The sequence below is a fragment of the Mustelus asterias genome, chromosome 12 (assembly GCF_964213995.1).
Source record: "Mustelus asterias chromosome 12, sMusAst1.hap1.1, whole genome shotgun sequence".
Taxonomy (NCBI): Eukaryota; Metazoa; Chordata; class Chondrichthyes; order Carcharhiniformes; family Triakidae; genus Mustelus; species Mustelus asterias.
The window spans coordinates 51364874-51383275 of NC_135812.1; the positions used below are offsets into that span (position 1 = coordinate 51364874).

At 45.8% G+C, this 18402-nt stretch overlaps 1 protein-coding gene across 3 annotated transcripts in view; it reads right to left on the reverse strand.

The window, feature by feature from the left end:
• Positions 1-1735: 1735 nt before the first annotated feature.
• The window catches only part of LOC144501450 (phosphorylase b kinase gamma catalytic chain, skeletal muscle/heart isoform-like), a 146016-nt gene continuing 129349 nt past the window's right edge, over positions 1736-18402 (reverse strand). For all 3 annotated transcript variants that reach the window (XM_078225222.1, XM_078225224.1, XM_078225223.1), the window contains 2 exons: positions 11395-11520; positions 1736-3558 (listed from right to left, as the gene is read on the reverse strand). In XM_078225222.1, coding sequence (XP_078081348.1) covers positions 3289-3558; positions 11395-11520 — 396 coding nt within the window. In that variant the 3' untranslated portion in view covers positions 1736-3288. The remainder of the gene's footprint in view (positions 3559-11394; positions 11521-18402) is intronic.

Below are 18402 nucleotides of genomic sequence, written 5' to 3' on the forward strand. Positions count from 1 at the left end.
GTCATTGATGAAGACGAACATCTCGCCAAGGCCATCCCCACACCCCCACTTCTTGCCTTCAAACAACCGCACAACCTCAAACAGACCATTGTCCGCAGCAAACTACCCAGCCTTCAGGAGAACAGTGACCAAGACACCACACAACCCTGCCACAGCAACCTCTGCAAGACGTGCCGGATCATCGACACAGATGCCATCATCTCACGTGAGAACACCATCCACCAGGTACACGGTACATACTCTTGCAACTCGGCCAACGTTGTCTACCTGATACGCTGCAAGAAAGGATGTCCCGAGGCATGGTACATTGGGGAAACTATGCAGACGCTGCGACAACGGATGAATGAACACCGCTCGACAATCACCAGGCAAGACTGTTCTCTTCCTGTTGGGGAGCACTTCAGCGGTCACGGGCATTCGGCCTCTGATATTCGGGTAAGCGTTCTCCAAGGCGGCCTTCGCGACACACGACAGCGCAGAGTCGCTGAGCAGAAACTGATAGCCAAGTTCCGCACACACAAGGACGGCCTCAACCGGGATATTGGGTTCATGTCACACTATCTGTAACCCCCACAGTTGCGTGGACCTGCAGAGTTTCACTGGCTGTCTTGTCTGGAGACAATACACATCTTTTTAGCCTGTCTTGATGCTCTCTCCACTCCCATTGTTTTGCTTCTTAAAGACTGGATTAGTTGTAAGTATTCGCATTCCAACCATTATTCATGTAAATTGAGTCTGTGTCTTTATAAGTTCTGTTTGTGAACAGAATTCCCACTCACCTGAAGAAGGGGCTTAGAGCCTCGAAAGCTTGTGTGGCTTTTGCTACCAAATAAACCTGTTGGACTTTAACCTGGTGTTGTTAAACTTCTTACTGTGTTTACCCCAGTCCAACGCCGGCATCTCCACATCATGACTACCCAAAGCTCACCTGCATTACTACTCTTAAAGAGAAAGTTGGAGCACTACGTTTGATTTATTATCCCCAGAAACTTCAGAGTAGATTGTCAACATCAGTCTCAAGTTGCTAGACAAGAAGGGGGGGTGCAAAATAATGCTAATTTCAACAACAGGATTGTATGTTAGTGAATAATTATGCCATGAGTGAGAAATGGACGCCAGCCATGGTTTTAGCAAAAACAGGTTCTTTTTCTTACACGGTTCAAACTGAAAATGAGCTAGTTTGGCAATGCCATGCTGACCAATTGTTGTCATCTTCAATTGGTTTCTCAGAATCATCTCCAGAAGTACCAACTTCTTTATTCCCTGATGTTATGAACACTGATACGGAAGACTTGGTTGAATCTGAGTTGCCTGATGATTGTGTCTTTGCTACTGTACTATGTGAGAGTAATATAGAATTAGTTCCAAGAGAAGAAGTTTCAAATCATACTTCTAGGTTCAGGGACAGCCAAAGTCCAGAACGTCATACACAACCAAAGAGGAATATATGTCCTCCTGATTGAATTTCTTATTGACGGTGTATAATGATTACGATACATAGTCCTGTGTCTAGGGTATTATTGATCCTATGTAGAACATTGTAGTAATTTGTGGTCATGACCACAGAAGTAAAGGGGGGGAGGAATGTTATATATTTAAGTGGTTGCATGATTGCTTTAAGAGCTGGTCACATGATTTGATGATGATGTCATTGTGGTGTTTCACAGGCTCCTGCTTTTAGTTTCATTTCCATATCATTTTAGCAATTGAGAATAAATATTAGACAGATTCCACACAGCCTCAAAAAATGGTTTAATTTTCTCTTTAAGTGTCCAGAACAGAAACAGGCTGTTTTTATGCCATGCAGTACATGCAATAAAAGTGTGAATCATTTGCTACAGGACAGACACTGTGCACTGAGACTCTATTCATTCCCACAACCCAGGACAGTTCATTGCTGCATTTTTGTTTTTAACCTGGAGTCACAGGATTTAAGACAAAGGATTTCGCACCCGGGAAGAAGTTTCAAGAACATTCTGGCACAATCCTGGATATGTCTAGGGATGAGGCAGCTATAAAGCTGGGTGTAAGTGTGTCCTGTCCCTGGACATACCTGGGCCCAGGGAGGATAAGGGGAGACCCACTGACCCTGAGCCAATGAAGACCCAGACGTTATTTAATAGCAGCTCCCACTGCAATTGTCTCCAAGGTGGATGGGGCTGGTGCCAAGTAGTACACTCTGCTGTTTTCACTGCTCTTGCTGGCATCAGGCATAGAGGCAAATGGCCCTGATTGGAGCTCTGGCCAACACCTTCACATTTCACCATTACACCTTCCCCACCATGTCAACACTAACTCTAACTCCATCAGCCTGAGCCTACTGAGACCTCCATGATTCCAGACATGTTCTCAGTCAGGGATTGGCTGCAGGCTCTCCCGGTGGTAGTGCTGCTGCCATTTGATTGGTTAGCAACTCTGGGAGGTGGTACTTCCTGGCCAGCCAATGGTGGAGTTCCTGCCTCGAACAGCCATTACCTGGCTGTGGGGTGAGGCAAGGGCAAATGTCAAAGTGGGGGAGGGGAGGAGAGAGGGACCCCAGCCCAGTATATAATGCAGGAGAGTGGGCAAGTGGGCCAGGATGTTTGGGATGGCATGGTTCCTGAGGAGTCAGTGGAGAGTGCATTGCTGCTGAGAGAGACTGCACCACAATAATTCGATGTTCAGGGATGGGGGGGGGGGGGGTGGATGGAATTCATTAATCCATCTCCAACGCAGGAGGAAGTCCCACCTTCCAGAGATGCTGGCCAATTAGATGACTGGAGCCCCAGCTGGACAGGAAGGCAAAATCACCCCTTTGGTATAAGAGATCGATTTTAGGGAGAGTTTAAAGGAAGTGAGAGGTGGAGGATTTAGGAACGGAGTGCCACAACTTTGCAGAATGTCAATAGTTGAAGACATGGACGTCAATGTGGGAATGAAGGAAGAATTGCAGAACAGAGCAAAATTTGGGATGATTGGTTAGTGTGGCTGAGAGGAGGACAAGGATCTTTAGGATGGGAAATTGAGCGAGATAGAGTGAGCAGGAGAAAGGAAGCCTCATTCAGGGGAGCAGAGGTCAACTCAAGCTTGTGGACAAAGACTAAAGCGCAACTTCAGAAAGAACAGCAGACTCACACTGATACCTCATATTAAATAGTTCACTCTTTTACAGGACTGCCCTAAACTGTTTTCCTACAAGTTTAAAATTAGCAGTTAGATTATGACGCCCAAACCCATCCCATTATAACAGGGAAGTGAGGTCAGAGGTTATTGTCAGAGAATTGTTAACAATTAAGCCAAAGGCAGCATTTATTGCAACCGCTGTTCGGACATGTGATCACCATCAGTGCCTAGTGAGAACAGGAAGGCTTTTGGAGAATTCTCAAACAAGGCTGCTCTGTTCTGTTGCAAACCTTTCTTTACCCAGTGTCCATACACCTTGAAAGCACAGCCATCAATCACTTTACGAATTCCTTTGATAGCATAAGGGTCTCGAATAAGCACTTGCTTGGTGAGTGGCTTTGCTCGGCGATACTTGTAATAAATGCGAACGGAGGCCAGTACAGTCCAGATAATAGTCTAGAAGACATAATTCAGAATAAATTTGTTATATATTTAAATGGTTTCACGATTAGTTTAAGAGCCAGTCACATGATTTGATGGTGATGTCATTGAGGTGTTTCACAGGCTCCTGCTTAGTTTCATTTTCTACCTGGTACAGGGAGCAGCTCCTCATTAAACCAGTTGTTGTTACTTTGAATCTGTATATGCAAACCACATCTTTTCCTTTTTGTGTAAAACCCACAACCCCTAACATAGTTAGGACATTACAGAACTCAGGGCTCAACATACAAACTAAAACCTTTCTGTGCTGAATATCTGCTTCTCTACTGCCGCACATGGAGAAAATGACTGACCTCTGCAAAGGATTGTGTGATTACTGTATGAAGTGTGGGTCAGTCACGTCGATGCCCAGTGCTGTTGATAGTACAGAAAACAAAGAAAAGTACAGCACAGGAACAGGCCCTTCGGCCCTCCAAGCCTGTGCTGATCATGATGCTCTAACTAAACTAAAAGAAAATTCTGCCCTTACCCAGTCTGTATCCCTCGATTCCCTCCCAATTCATGTACCCATCCTGATGCCTCTTAAATGTTGCTCATATGCCTGCTTCCACCACCTCTTCTGGCAGCACGTTCCAGGAACCCACCACTCTCTGCATAAAAGACATCCCCCGCACATCTCCCTTAAACTTTCCCCCCTTGTCTTGAACCTGTGCCCCCTAGTAATTGACGCTTCCACACTGGGAAAAAGCCTCTGACTATCCACCCTGTCTGTGCATCTCATCATTTTGTGGACCTCTATCAGGTCTCCCCTCAGCCTCTGTCTTTCCAGTGAAAACAATCCTAGTTTATTCAACCTCTTCTCGTAGCCAACACCCTCGAGACCAGGCAACACCCTGGTGAACCTTCTTTCCACTCTCTCCAAAGCTTCCACATCCTTCTGGTTGTGTGGTGACCAGAACTGCACGCAATACTCCAAATGCGGCTGAGCCAAGGTTTTATATAGCTGCAACATGATTTCCCAACTCTTGTACTCAATTACAATAGTCTGGGAAATTCAGGCTACTCGTTCTTTATTCATGATAATGAGAGCAGCCAAGCGGTCAGAGTTAATCATTGGCTGCCCACATCAGTTAGAGGCCTGATTTGAGGACACAGATTTAAGGGAAATGGATGGAGACATGAGGAGAAACTTTTTTAGAGGTGCATGAAGTGACAGTCATAGGGTGGGATTTTATGACCTCGCTCGAGCGAGGCTCATAAAATCCTGTTGGATGCCAACGGAGAATTCCGGAATCCGGGCGGGCGTGGCAGTAAAATTCTGGCCATAGAGTCATAGAGGTTTACAGCATTGAAATAAGCCATTCAGCCCAACTTATCCTTGCCGCCCAGTTTTTACCACTAAGCTAGTCCCAATTGCCAGCGTTTGGCATATCCTTCTATACCCATCTTACCCATGTAATTGTCTAAATGCTTTTTAAAAGACAAAATTGTATCCGCCTCTACTACTACCTCTGGCAGCTCATTCCAGACACTCACCACCCTCTGAGTGAAAACATTGTCACGCTGGACCCTTCTGTATCTCTCCCCGCTCACTTTAAACCTATGCCCTCTAGTTTTAGATTCCCCTACCTTTGGGAAAAGATGTTGACTATCTAGCTGATCTGTGCCCCTCATTATTTTATAGACCCCTATAAGATCACCCTAAAGTCTCCTATGCTCCAGAGAAAAAAGTCCCAGTCTATCCAGCCTCTCCTTAGAACTCAAACCATCAAGTCCCGGTAGCATCCTAGTAAGTCTTTTCTGCACTCTTTCTAGTTTAATAATATCCTTTCTATAATAAGGTGACCAGAACTGTCGATAGTATTCCAAGTGTAGCCTTACCAATGTCTTGTACAATGTCAACAAGACGTCCAAACTCCTGTATTCAATGTTCAATGAGACTGTGAAGCTGGAGAAGGCAGTGTTCAATGAAGAGACTCAAAGACACTCAATGACAGATATGACTGTTGGGGAAAGCCTTCTTTAAACACCTGACCGACATGACTGAAACAAATAGAGTTTCCTATTTGCTAGGAGCACACTAAGGAGGACTATGAGGAAGACAATGAGGTTTAGAATGCAAATCCAGCTTGCCCCACCTATTCATAGGCTACACCTCGGCCTTTAACACCATTATTCCTACAAGACTCATCTCCCAACTCCATGGCCTGGGGCTCGGCTTCTCCCACTGCAACTGGATCCTTAACCTCCTAATCCACAGACCGCAGTCAGTAAGGATAGGCATCAACGCCTCCTCCACTATCATCCTCAACACATGCCCAACTATCATCCTCAACACATGCCCTGCAAGGCTGTGTCCTCAGCCCCTTACTATACTCCTTATACACCTATACTGTGGCCAAATTCCCGTCCAAGTCGATTTTCAAGTTTGCTGACGACACCACCATTGTGGATCAGATTTCAAACAATGACGAGAGACAGTACAGAAAAGAGATAGCGAATCTGGTGAACTGATGCAACGACAATAATCTCTCCCTCAATGTCAACAAAACGAAGGAGATGGTCATCGACTTCAGGAAGCATATTGGATGGCATGCCTCTGTCCACATCAATGGGACCGAAGGAGAAATAGTTGAGAGCTTCAGGTTTTTAGGTGTCCAGACCAGCAACAACCTGTTCTGGTCACTCCATGCCAACGCTATAGCTAAGAAAGCCCATCAACGCCTTTGCTTTCTCAGCAGGCTAAGGAAATTCAACATGTCTGCTATGACTCTCACCAACTTTTACAGATGCACCATAGAAATCATTCTTTCTTGTTATATCACAGCTTGGTATGGCTCCTGCTCTGTCCAAGACCGCAAGAAACTACAAAGGGTCATGAACGAAGCCCAGTCCATCACTCAAACCAGCCTCCCATCCATCGACTCTGTCCCCATTTCCAGCTGCCTCGGAAAAGCAGCCAGCATAATCAAGGATCTCACACACCCCGGACATTCTCTCTTTAACCTTCGTCCATCGGGAAAAAGATACCGAAGTCTGAGGTCACGTACCAACCAACTCAAGAACAGCTTCTTCCCTGCTGCCATCAGACGTTTGAATGGATCTACTGTATATTAAGTTGATCTTTCTCTACACCCTAGCTATGACTGTAACACTACATTGTGCACCTTCTCCTTTCCGTCTCTATGTACTGTATTCTTTGTCTGTGTAGTGCGCAAGAATCAATACTCTTCACTGTGACGACATGCGACAATAATAAATCAAATCAAATTAAATCATGGTGAGATGGTGATGTCCCTGGACTAGCAAGTGCCGGCCAATGACCATCTCCAACAAGAGAGGATCAATTGCCCCTTGAAATTCAATGGCATTATCACGACTGAATCTCCTACTATCAACATCCTGGAGTTACCAGAAACTGAACTGGACTAGCCATATAAATACTGTGGCTACAAGAGCAGATCAGAGGCTAGGAATCCTGCGGCGGATAACTCATCACCTGACTCCCCAAAGCCTTCCACCATCTACAAGGCACAGGTCATTCTGGGGTAGGTGGGACCTCTACAAACGGGATGGTCTACACCTGAACCACAGGGGTACCAATATCCTGGGGGGGGAAATTTGCTAATGCCCTTTGGGAGGATTTAAACTAATTCAGCAGGGGGATGGGAACCTGAATTGTAGCTCCAGTGTACAGGAGGTTGAGTGTATGAATAAGGTTTCAAGATCGCAGGAGTGTACCGACAGGCAGGAAGGTGGTTTGAAGTGTGTCTACTTCAACCCCAGGAGCATCCGGAATAAGGTGGGTGAACTTGCAGCATGGGTTGGTACCTGGGACTTCGATGTTGTGGCCATTTCGGAAACATGGATAGAGCAGGGACAGGAATGGTTGTTGCAGGTTCCGGGGTTTAGATGTTTCAGTAAGATCAGGGAAGGTGGTAAAAGAGGGAGAGGTGTGGCATTGTTAGTCAAGGACAGTATTACAGTGGCAGAAAGGACGTTTGATGAGGACTCGTCTACTGAAGTAGTATGGGCTGAGGTTAGAAACAGGAAAGGAGAGGTCACCCTGTTGGGAGTTTTCTATAAGTCTCCGAAAAGTTCCAGAGATGTAGAGGAAAGGATTGCAAAGATGATTCTGGATAGGAGCGAAAGTAACAGGATAGTTGTTATGGGGGACTTTAACTTTACAAATATTGACTGGAAAAGCTTTAGTTCGAGTACTTTAGATGGGTCAGTTTTTGTCCAATGTGTGCAGGAGGGTTTCCTGACACAGTATGTAGATAGGCCAACAAGAGGCGAGGCCACATTGGATTTGGTACTGGGTAATGAACCAGGCCAGGTGGTGGATTTGGAGGTAGGTGAGCACTTTGGTGATCGTGACCACAGTTCGGTTACGTTTACTTTAGTGATGGAAAGGGATAGGTATATACCGCAGGGCAAGAGTTATAGCTGGGGGAAAGGAAATTATGATGCGATTAGGCGTGATTTAGGATGCATAGGATGTGGAAGGAAACTGCAGAGGATGGGCACAATTGAAATGTGGAGCTTGTTCAAGGAACAGCTACTGCGTGTCCTTGATAAGTATGTACCTGTCAGGCAGGGAGAAAGTGGTCGAGCGAGGGAACCGTGGTTTACTAAAGAAGTTGAATCTCTTGTGAAGAGGAAGAAGGAGACTTATGTAAAGATGAGACATGAAGGCTCAGTTAGGGCACTTGAGAGTTTCAAGTTAGCCGGGAAGGACCTGAAGAGAGAGCTAAGAAGAGCCAGGAGGGGACATGAGAAGTCTTTGGCAGGTAGGATCAAGGAAAACCCTAAAGCTTTCTATAGGTATGTCAGGAATAAAAGAATGACTCGGGTAAGATTAGGACCAGTCAAGGACAGTAGTGGGAAGTTGTGCGTGGAGTCCAAAGAGATAGGAGAGGCGCTAAATGAATATTTTTCGTCAGTATTCACACAGGAAAAAGACAATGTTGTCGAGGAGAATACTGAGGTACAGGCGATTAGACTAGACAGGATTGAGGTTCATAAGGAGAAGGTGTTAGCAATTCTGGAAAGTGTGAAAATAGATAACTCCCCTGGGCCGGATGGGATTTATCCTAGGTTTCTCTGGGAGGCTGGGGAGGAGATTGCAGAGCCTTTGGCTTTGATCTTTATGTCGTCATTGTCTACAGGAATAGTGCCAGAAGACTGGAGGATAGCAAATGTCCCCTGGTTCAAGAAGGGGAGTAGAGACAACCCTGGTAATTATAGACCAGTGAGCCTTACTTCTGTTGTGGGCAAAGTTTTGGAAAGGATTATAAGAGATAGGATTTATAATCATCTAGAAAGGAATAATTTGATTAGGGATAGTCAACACGGTTTTGTGAAGGGTAGGTCGTGCCTCACAAACCTTATTGAGTACTTTGAGAAGGTGACCAAAGAGGTGGATAAGGGTAAAGCGGTTGATGTGGTGTATATGGATTTCAGTAAAGCGTTTGATAAGGTTCCCCACGGTAAGCTACTGCAGACGATACGGAGGCATGGGATTGAGGGTGATTTAGCCATTTGGATCAGAAATTGGCTAGCTGTAAGAAGACAGAGGGTGGTGGTTGAGGGGAAATGTTCATCCTGGAGTTCAGTTACTAGTGGTGTACCGCAAGGATCTGTTTTGGGGCCCCTGCTGTTTGTTATTTTTATAAATGACCTGGATGAGGGTGTAGAAGGATGGGTTAGTAAATTTGCGGATGTCACTAAAGTCGGTGGAGTTGTGGACAGTGCGGAAGGATGTTGCAGGTTACAGAGGGACATAGATAAGCTGCAGAGCTGGGCTGAGAGGTGGCAAATGGAGTTTAATGCAGAAAAGTGTGAGGTGATTCACTTTGGAAGGAGTAACAAGAATACAGAGTACTGGGCTAATGGTAAGATACTTGGTCGTGTGGATGAGCAGAGAGATCTCGGTGTCCATGTGCATAGATCCCTGAAGGTTGGCACCCAGGTTGATAGGGTTGTTAAGAAGGCGTACGCTGTGTTAGCCTTTATTGGTAGAGGGATTGAGTTTCGGAGCCATGAGGTCATGTTGCAGCTGTACAAAACTCTGGTGCGGCCGCACTTGGAGTATTGCGTACAGTTCCGGTCGCCGCATTATAGGAAGGAGATTTACCAGGATGTTGCCTGATATGGTGGGAAGGTCTTATGAGGAAATGCTGAGGGACTTGAGCCTGTTTTCGTTCGAGAGAAGAAGGTTAAAAGGTGACTTAATAGAGGCATATAAGATGATCAGAGGATTAGATAGGGTGGACAGTGAGAGCCTTTTTCCTCGGATGGTGATGGCTAGCACGAGGGGACGTAGCTTTAAATTGAGGGGTGAGAGATATAGGACAGATGTCAGAGGTAGGTTCTTTACTCAGAGAGTAGTAAGGGCGTGGAATGCCCTGCCTGCAACAGTAATGGACTCGTCAACATTAAGGGCATTTAAATGGTCATTGGATAAACATATGGATGATATTGGGATAGTGTAGGTTAGATGGGCTTTAGATTGGTTTCACAGGTCGGCGCAACATCGAGGGCCGAAGGGCCTGTACTGCGCTGTAATGTTCTATGGTCTATGTCAGGAGTGTAATGGAATACTCTCCACTTGCCTGGATGGCTGCAGCTCCAACAACACTCATGGAGCCTGACACCATCCAGGACCAATCAGCCCACTTGATTGCTAGCTCTTCCACAAACATTCACTCCCACCACCACCAATGTACAGAGACACCTGTGTGTACCATCTACAAGATACAAGGAACTAACCAAGGTTCCTCAGACAGCACCTTCCAAACCCATCTAGAAGAACAGGAGCAGCCATGCCACTGAATGTCAGGGAGAGATGGTTAGATCCTTTCTGGTTGGAGATGGTCATTGGCTGGCACTTGCTAGTCCAGTAACATCACCACCTCATTCAGCAAGCTGGATTTGCATTCTAAACCTGTATTTGTCTTCCTCATAGTTCCCCTGGAACACCTGAAGGTTCCCCTCCAAGTCACTCACTATGCTGACTTGGAAATATATCACTGTTCCTGCACTGTCGCTGGATCAAAATCCTGGAATTCTCTCCCTAACAGTACTGTGGGTGTACCTACACCACATGGACTGCAGCAGGTTCAAGAAGACAGTTCACCACCACTTTCTCAAGGGCAATTAAGGATGGGCGATAAACGCTGATCTGCCAGCCACGCTCAGACCTCACAAAAGAATAAAACAATTCAGCACATTGAGCAGCCATGCTACCTTTGGTTCAAAAGGTCCAAAAAAGCATAGTTAGGAAGTGACAGTGTTGGTGATGTGAATCACACTGTTAGTGCTGACTGCATGAAGACACCTTCCTAACAAGCAGGTAACACAAAGTTTGCAAAGTTGCAACATCATCGCAAATGGGCTAAATGTACACCAGAATCCCAATGGTAATTCTCAGCTCTTTAATTTGACCCAATGTCACTTGTTTGAGAAAGAGCCGGATTTCTCTTTGTGACTTGGCTGATATTAATTCCTCAAACATTACTGTGAAAATAGATGATTGGATCATTTAGCTGATTGGTGTTTGTGGGAGCTTGCTCTGTCCAAGATGCTCTCCGCATGTTCTACATTTACACCACTGATTACACATCAAATGTACTCAATTTTGTTGCAAAGCACTTTGGGTTATCCTCAGTATGTGCACGGTTTGTAGAGATGCACATTTCCTTTTTCTGAGTGGAGAGCACCTTTTTTGAATCTGGGGTTATTGAACTTTCCAAATAGTGTAGATAATTCACAATTTATTGCTTATAATCTAGTTTCAATAATGCTAGATTTGGACATTGTTGTCTGCTAGTTTTTCCCAACCCTTACCTTAAATTTCCTGAAAGGACTGAAATGGCGAACCTCCTCCACCAGGTACTGTTGGAAGAAAGGGTGTGCCAGAGCTTGTTCGGCTGTGAATCGATCTTCAGGTTTCACTACTAAGAGATGAGAGATCTGCTCATTGCAAAAACAATTGGAAAAATCAGATAACAGGAGCAGTAGCAACCCCACATTGACGCCCTCTGCACTCCATTCTCTATCTGAAATCGATTTCAATCCACATAGGAACATGAGTCATCCATTTAGCACCTTGAGCCTGTTCTGCCATTCAGTGAGATCATGGCTGATCTGTGACCTAACTCCATATACTTGCCTTTGGCCCATATCCCTTATTACTTTTGCTTAACAAAACTTTATTTATCTCAGATTTAAAATTAGCAACTGATCTGGCATCAACTGCCATTAGTAGGAGAGAGTTCCAAACTTTTGTGTGTAGAAGTGCTTCCTGACATCTCTCCTGAATGGTATGGTCCGAACTTTTAGACTATGCCCTCTCGTTCTAGAATCTCCAACCAGAGGAAATAGTTATCTTTATCTACCCTGTCTTTTCTTGTTAATATCTTGAAGACTTTGATCAGATCACCCCATTACCTTCTAAGTTTAGAGACAACAGGCTTAACTTGTAAAATCCCTGGAGTCCAGGTATCATTCTTGTAAATCTATGTTGCACTCAGTTCAGTTTTGCCTTATTCTCTTACATGGCTGATGTTCTCTGCTCAAGTCCTGGTGTGCTTGATACCTCTAGCCTTGGCATGTACAAACAGTTGCCTTAAACCTGGACCTCATGGCCAAAGCCTGTAACCTGCTCGCCTCCCATTGGGAGCCCAAACTTAGCCCTGCTTCCTGATATCAGTCTTTACAGGAACAAAGCACAAGCCTCTCTTTTCCTTCAGGATGTCCCTCTACCTCATCTTGTATATCACCAAAATAGCTTTTTGAAAAACACTATTGTTTATAACCTTAATAATTTGAAATGTGGTCCTGAAATAGAATTTCATTGTGAAAATTAATCCAATTTGAATTATAAGGAAACAGTTATAATATACCTATTTTCAAAAGTGCATCATTCTGCAACAGAAATAAAAGTTGCAATGAAAAGCCAGCTGCCAATTGACACTGCGTCCGTCCAGTTTTCCGGGAGTGAATTGCTTAGTGTCCAGGTTCACCACCCTGGGATTTGGAAAGGAAATGGAATGGCCACCTTGAGGGAAATAAACTTGCAGAGAGGCAGAGATAACACAGTGGGATAGGACTCAATGCACTGCCCTGCGGAGAGCTGGCATGGGCTTAATGGACCAGGTGGCCTTCTTCAATGATGTAATGACCCTTTGTACAACAGCCTACAGGAGATAGAGAGAAGGATAGAATAATACACAAGATAAACAGAAGAACCAAACTGAAAAAAAAGAGAGCAGGACGTCAACTGCTTCCCTCTCTCACTCCTTCACATCTTTTCCTCTCTGCTTCGTACATCTCCCTCACTCTCTCTCTCCTCTGTGAGTCCTGCTTTCTCTTTTCAGACAGAGGCAGAGAGACCGCGAGGCAGAGGCGCCATTTTACCATAGGATTTCCGGCACAGTCAACCTCTCGCCGGAAATGGGCGAAAGGCAGGTTAATTTATTGAAATTTAAAAAAATAAACATTTCAATGTGATTAGCGAACCGGACGTTCAATCGTTCGGGCGGGCCTGTCTTTATGGCCTTGCCAGGAGAAGTTCTGTCCGGTGAGGAATAGACATGCCCCTCGCCGGTGGAACCGCAGGCCATTGAGGCCCCCTGGAGAGGCTGAGAGCAAGGGAGGGGGGGTGCCCCTTGGGCAGTGCCAGACTGGCAGTGCCACCCTGGCACCTTAGCAATGCCAGCCTGGCACCTGCGCAATGCCCACCAGGCAGTGTTGGGGTGGGGCCAATGAGGGAAAGGGCCAGTGGGGTCAGGTCTAATGGGGGAGGGGGCCCGCCGCCATTCGGCAGTTATCGGTGGGGGGAGGGCAGCGGGACTGTGATCGGTGGGGAAGGGAGGAGGTCCGCATTCGGTCTGGGCGGCAGGGGAGTTGGAGGGGGCTGCATCTCAGGCTGTGGGCCTCTGCGATTGCTAGCAGGGACCTGACAGCTCTTTTTTTGTCTGTCAGACCCCAGCTACTGCTAATGTGTATGTCCGGCATCAGAGGTCTGCACATGCGCACTACCTCTCTTCGCAGGCTTTCGGGCAGGTTAACCCCCACCCCCTCTACCCCCCAACCACAGGCTTCTGCAGTGAGCAACCGACTTGCTCAAAATTTTGCAGCCAAAGTACTTATTTGGGGGGCCTGAAACGCTCCCAAAAAATGGATGTGAAACCCTCCCAGTTCCATGCCTGTTCAGCACTTAGAAAAAAATGGTAAAATAGCACCCATTAGCCAGAAAGAGAGTGAGAGGCAGAGAGCCAGAGAGAGTGGGAGAGACAGAGAGTTGGGGGAAAAGATTGAAAGAGAGGCAGAGAGAGACCAAGAGAGAAAGAGACTGAGAGATAGATACTGGAATTCTACCATCCCGTCTGCCACAGAATTGGAGCGGGCAAGCGGCAGACAATGGAAATGTCCATTGACCTTGGGCAGGAATTTCTGGTCTCGCTCGAGCGATGCCATAAAATCCCACCCAGAGAGTGACTGAGAGAGAGAAAGCCAGGGAGGGACGGGAGAGAGAAATTGAGATAGAGACTAAGAGAGAGAGACTGAGAAGGAGAGGGAGAAAATGAGAGACACTGAAAAAGAGACAGAGAGAAAGAGAGAGAGACAGAGATAGATAGGGAGACAGAGAGACTCTGACAGAGAGAGAGAGAGAGACTCAGAGAGACTCAGAGGGAGAGGCAAATAGAGATTGAGAATAAGAGAAAGAGAATAATAGAGAATGGGAGGGAGAGAAAGAGAGATCGAGAGCATGAAGTTAAGAGAGAAACAGAGAGAGAGAGACAAAAACTAAGAGAAACAGTGAGTGGGGGGTTGGGGGGGTGGGGGAGGGGGGGGACCAAAGAGAGAAAGCATGGTAGCATGTCCCTTTAAGGGGTGATCCCTAAGGGCCACATGGCCCTATGGAGAGACAGCACGGGAGGTTGAGCCAATCGGGTGCAAGGGTGCGGGTCCTGGGCTGAGGAGGAACCTCAGTTGAAGACAGGAAGAGAAGAGAGTAGATACATATTGCAATTCTGTAGATCATCACTTGTACATATACAAATACTATTGGTAATAAACCCTTCATAACTTGATGCCACAACAAGTCACCTTCAAAGTTATTATCCTGGCGACATGGACAAACCTTTGTTAGTTATTGGGGGATCGCAACCGTTGATAGTTACTGGGGCAGCTAGAGGGGGAGGAGAGTCAACGTCAAAATTCTGAAGAAGCAAGGTACATACACCATGTAAAAATGTCTTTAATTGGGAAGATTGAACAGTTCAACCCAGAAGTGGAAAATTGGGGCCAATCTATTGAAAGGCTTCATTATTTCCTTGCAGCAAATGAGATCGCAGTGGAGGAAAAACAAAAGGTGATACTAGGAGTGAAAAGGAGATAGAAGAACACATTTGTAGGCAAATTTCTGCCTGTAAGAACAAGAGGGCAATAATAGAAAGAGATTTTAACTATCTCAGTCTCAACTGGGATTCAAATAATATAAGGGGCATTGAGGGAGTAGAATTCATGCAGTGTGAACAAAGAACAAAGAACAATACAGCACAGGAACAGGCCCTTCGGCCCTCCAAGCCCGTGCCGCTCCCTGGTCCAAACTAGACCATTCTTTTGTATCCCTCCATTCCCACTCCGTTCATATGGCTGTCTAGATAAGTCTTAAACGTTCCCAGTGTGTCCGCCTCCACCACCTTGCCCGGCAGCGCATTCCAGGCCCCCACCACCCTCTGTGTAAAATATGTCCTTCTGATATCTGTGTTAAACCTCCCCCCCTTCACCTTGAACCTATGACCCCTCATGAACGTCACCACCAACCTGGGGAAAAGCTTCCCACCGTTCACCCTATCTATGCCTTTCATAATTTTATACACCTCTATTAAGTCTCCCCTCATCCTCCGTCTTTCCAGGGAGAACAACCCCAGTTTACCCAATCTCTCCTCATAACTAAGCCCCTCCATACCAGGCAACATCCTGGTAAACCTCCTCTGTACTCTCTCCAAAGCCTCCACGTCCTTTTGGTAGTGTGGCGACCAGAACTGGACGCAGTATTCCAAATGCGGCCGAACCAACGTTCTATACATCTGCAACATCAGACCCCAACTTTTATACTCTATGCCCCATCCTATAAAGGCAAGCATGCCATATGCCTTCTTCACCACCTTCTCCACCTGTGACGTCACCTTCAAGGATCTGTGGACTTGCACACCCAGGTCCCTCTGCGTATCTACACCCTTTATGGTTCTGCCATTTATCGTATAGCTCCTCCCTACATTATTTCTACCAAAATGCATCACTTCGCATTCATCAGGATTGAACTCCATCTGCCATTTCTTTGCCCAAATTTCCAGCCTATCTATATCCTTCTGTAGCTTCTGACAATGCTCCTCACTATCTGTAAGTCCTGCCAATTTTGTGTCGTCCGCAAACTTACTGATCACCCCAGTTACACCTTCTTCCAGATCGTTTATATAAATCACAAACAGCAGAGGTCCCAATACAGAGCCCTGCGGAACACCACTAGTCACAGGCCTCCAGCCGGAAAAAGACCCTTCCACTACCATCCTCTGTCTTCTGTGACCAACCCAGTTCTCCACCCATCTAGCCACCTCCCCCTTTATCCCATGAGATCCAACCTTTTTCACCAGCCTACCATGAGGGACTTTGTCAAACGCTTTACTAAAGTCCACATAGACGACATCCACGGCCCTTCCCTCGTCAACCATTCTGATCACTTCTTCAAAAAACTCCACCAGGTTAGTGAGGCATGACCTCCCTCTCACAAAACCATGCTGACTATCGTTAATGAGTTTATTCCTTTCTAAATGCGCATACATCCTATCTCTAAGAATCTTCTCCAACAACTTCCCCACCACGGATGTCAAGCTCACCGGCCTATAATTACCCGGGCTATCCTTCCTACCCTTCTTAAATAACAGGACCACATTAGCTATCCTCCAATCCTCTGGGACCTCACCTGCATCCAGTGACGAGACAAAGATTTGCGTCAGAGGCCCAGTAATTTCATCTCTCGTCTCCCTGAGCAGCCTTGGATAGATTCCATCAGGCCCTGGGGATTTGTCAGCCTTTATATTCTCTAACAAACCTAACACTTCCTCCCTTGTAATGGAGATTTTCTCCAACAGTTCAACACTCCCCTCCGAGACACTCCCAGTCAACACATCCCTCTCCTTTGTGAATACCGACGCAAAGTATTCATTTAGGATCTCCCCTACTTCTTTGGGCTCTAAGCATAATTCCCCACTTTTGTCCCTGAGAGGTCCGATTTTTTTTCCCTGACAACCCTTTTGTTCCTAACGTATGAATAAAATGCCTTGGGATTCTCCTTAATTCTGTCTGCCAAGGACATTTCGTGACCCCTTTTTGCCCTTCTAATTCCCCGTTTGAGTTCTTTCCTACTTCCTTTGTACTCCTCCAGAGCTCCCTCCGTTTTTAGCTGCCTCTCTTTTCTTTTTGACCAGTCCCTCAATTTCCCTGGTTATCCACGGTTCTCGAATCCTACCCTTCCTATCCTTCTTTTTTACAGGCACATGCCTGTCCTGTAGCCCTAACAACTGTTCCTTAAAAGACTCCCACATGCCAGATGTGGATTTACCCTCAAACAGCCAGGAAAGCTGTGTCCAGGAAAGTTTTTTCAGCCAATTAGTGACGAACCCAACAAGAGGGGATAGAATTCCAGACCTCGCCTTGGGGAATGAAGAAGGGCAAGTGGGTGAAGTGATGGTTGACAACCATATCGGGAAGGCAAATTTTGCATGAATGAGGAGGGACTTGGCTGAGGTGGTCTGGACAGCACTGCTAGGGGATAAATCAATGGAAAACCAATGGGAAACAGTAAAAAGCAAGATCGTAAATATACAAAGTAGACAAGACACCTCCAAAAATAAGAATGGTGCTGCCAAATCTAGACCCCCCTGTTTGTCCAGGGCAATACCAAAGAAGAAAAGATAGTGTCCAATAGGCACGAAGAGCTAAGCACTGCAGATAGTCTAGACAAATACAAGAAGAGCAGAGATGAAGTAAACAACGAAGTAAGGGAATCAAAGAGAGGGCATGAAAAAAGATTGGGAACACCTGTGGTTAAAGAAAACCCAAAGATGTTTTTACCAATGAATGGTTAGAGGTTAGTTAAGCAAAAGTGGGACCTTTCAGAAATGAAGAAGGGAAATTGTGCGTAGATCCAGAGGCTGTGGGATGGGTTTTAAATGAGTATTTTGTTTCCATGCTTACAAAGAAAAGGGATGATGCAGGTTTAATAGTCCAGGAGGAACACTATGAGATGTTGGTCAGGATAATCATAAAGAGAGGAAGTACCCAAAGAGTTGGAATCCTTGAAAGTTGATAAGTTGCCAGGGCCGGATGGTCTGTTTCTAAGGCTGCTAAAGGAGGGCATGGAGGAGATAGCAGGTGCTCTGAGGGTGATTTTCCAATCTTCACCAGATACAGGGGAGGTGCCGGAGAAATGTAAACATAGTTCCATTGTTTAAAAAGGGATCGAAGGAAATGCCAAACAATTATAGGCCAGTTAGTCTCACGTCAGTGGTAGGCAAATTAGTAGAATCAATCCTGGGAGATAGGATTAACTGTCACGTAGAAAGGTATGGACTTGTCAGGGGTGGTCAGCATGGATTTGTAAAGGAAAGTCTTGCCTCACAAACTTGATCAAATTCATTAAGGAAGTGACGAGGAGGATTGATGAGGATAGTACAGTGGATGTTGTGTACATACATTTTAGTAAGGCGTTTGACAAGGTCCCAAATGGCTGATTGATCAAAAAAGTAAAAGCCCATGGGATACAGGATAATGTGGCGAATTGGA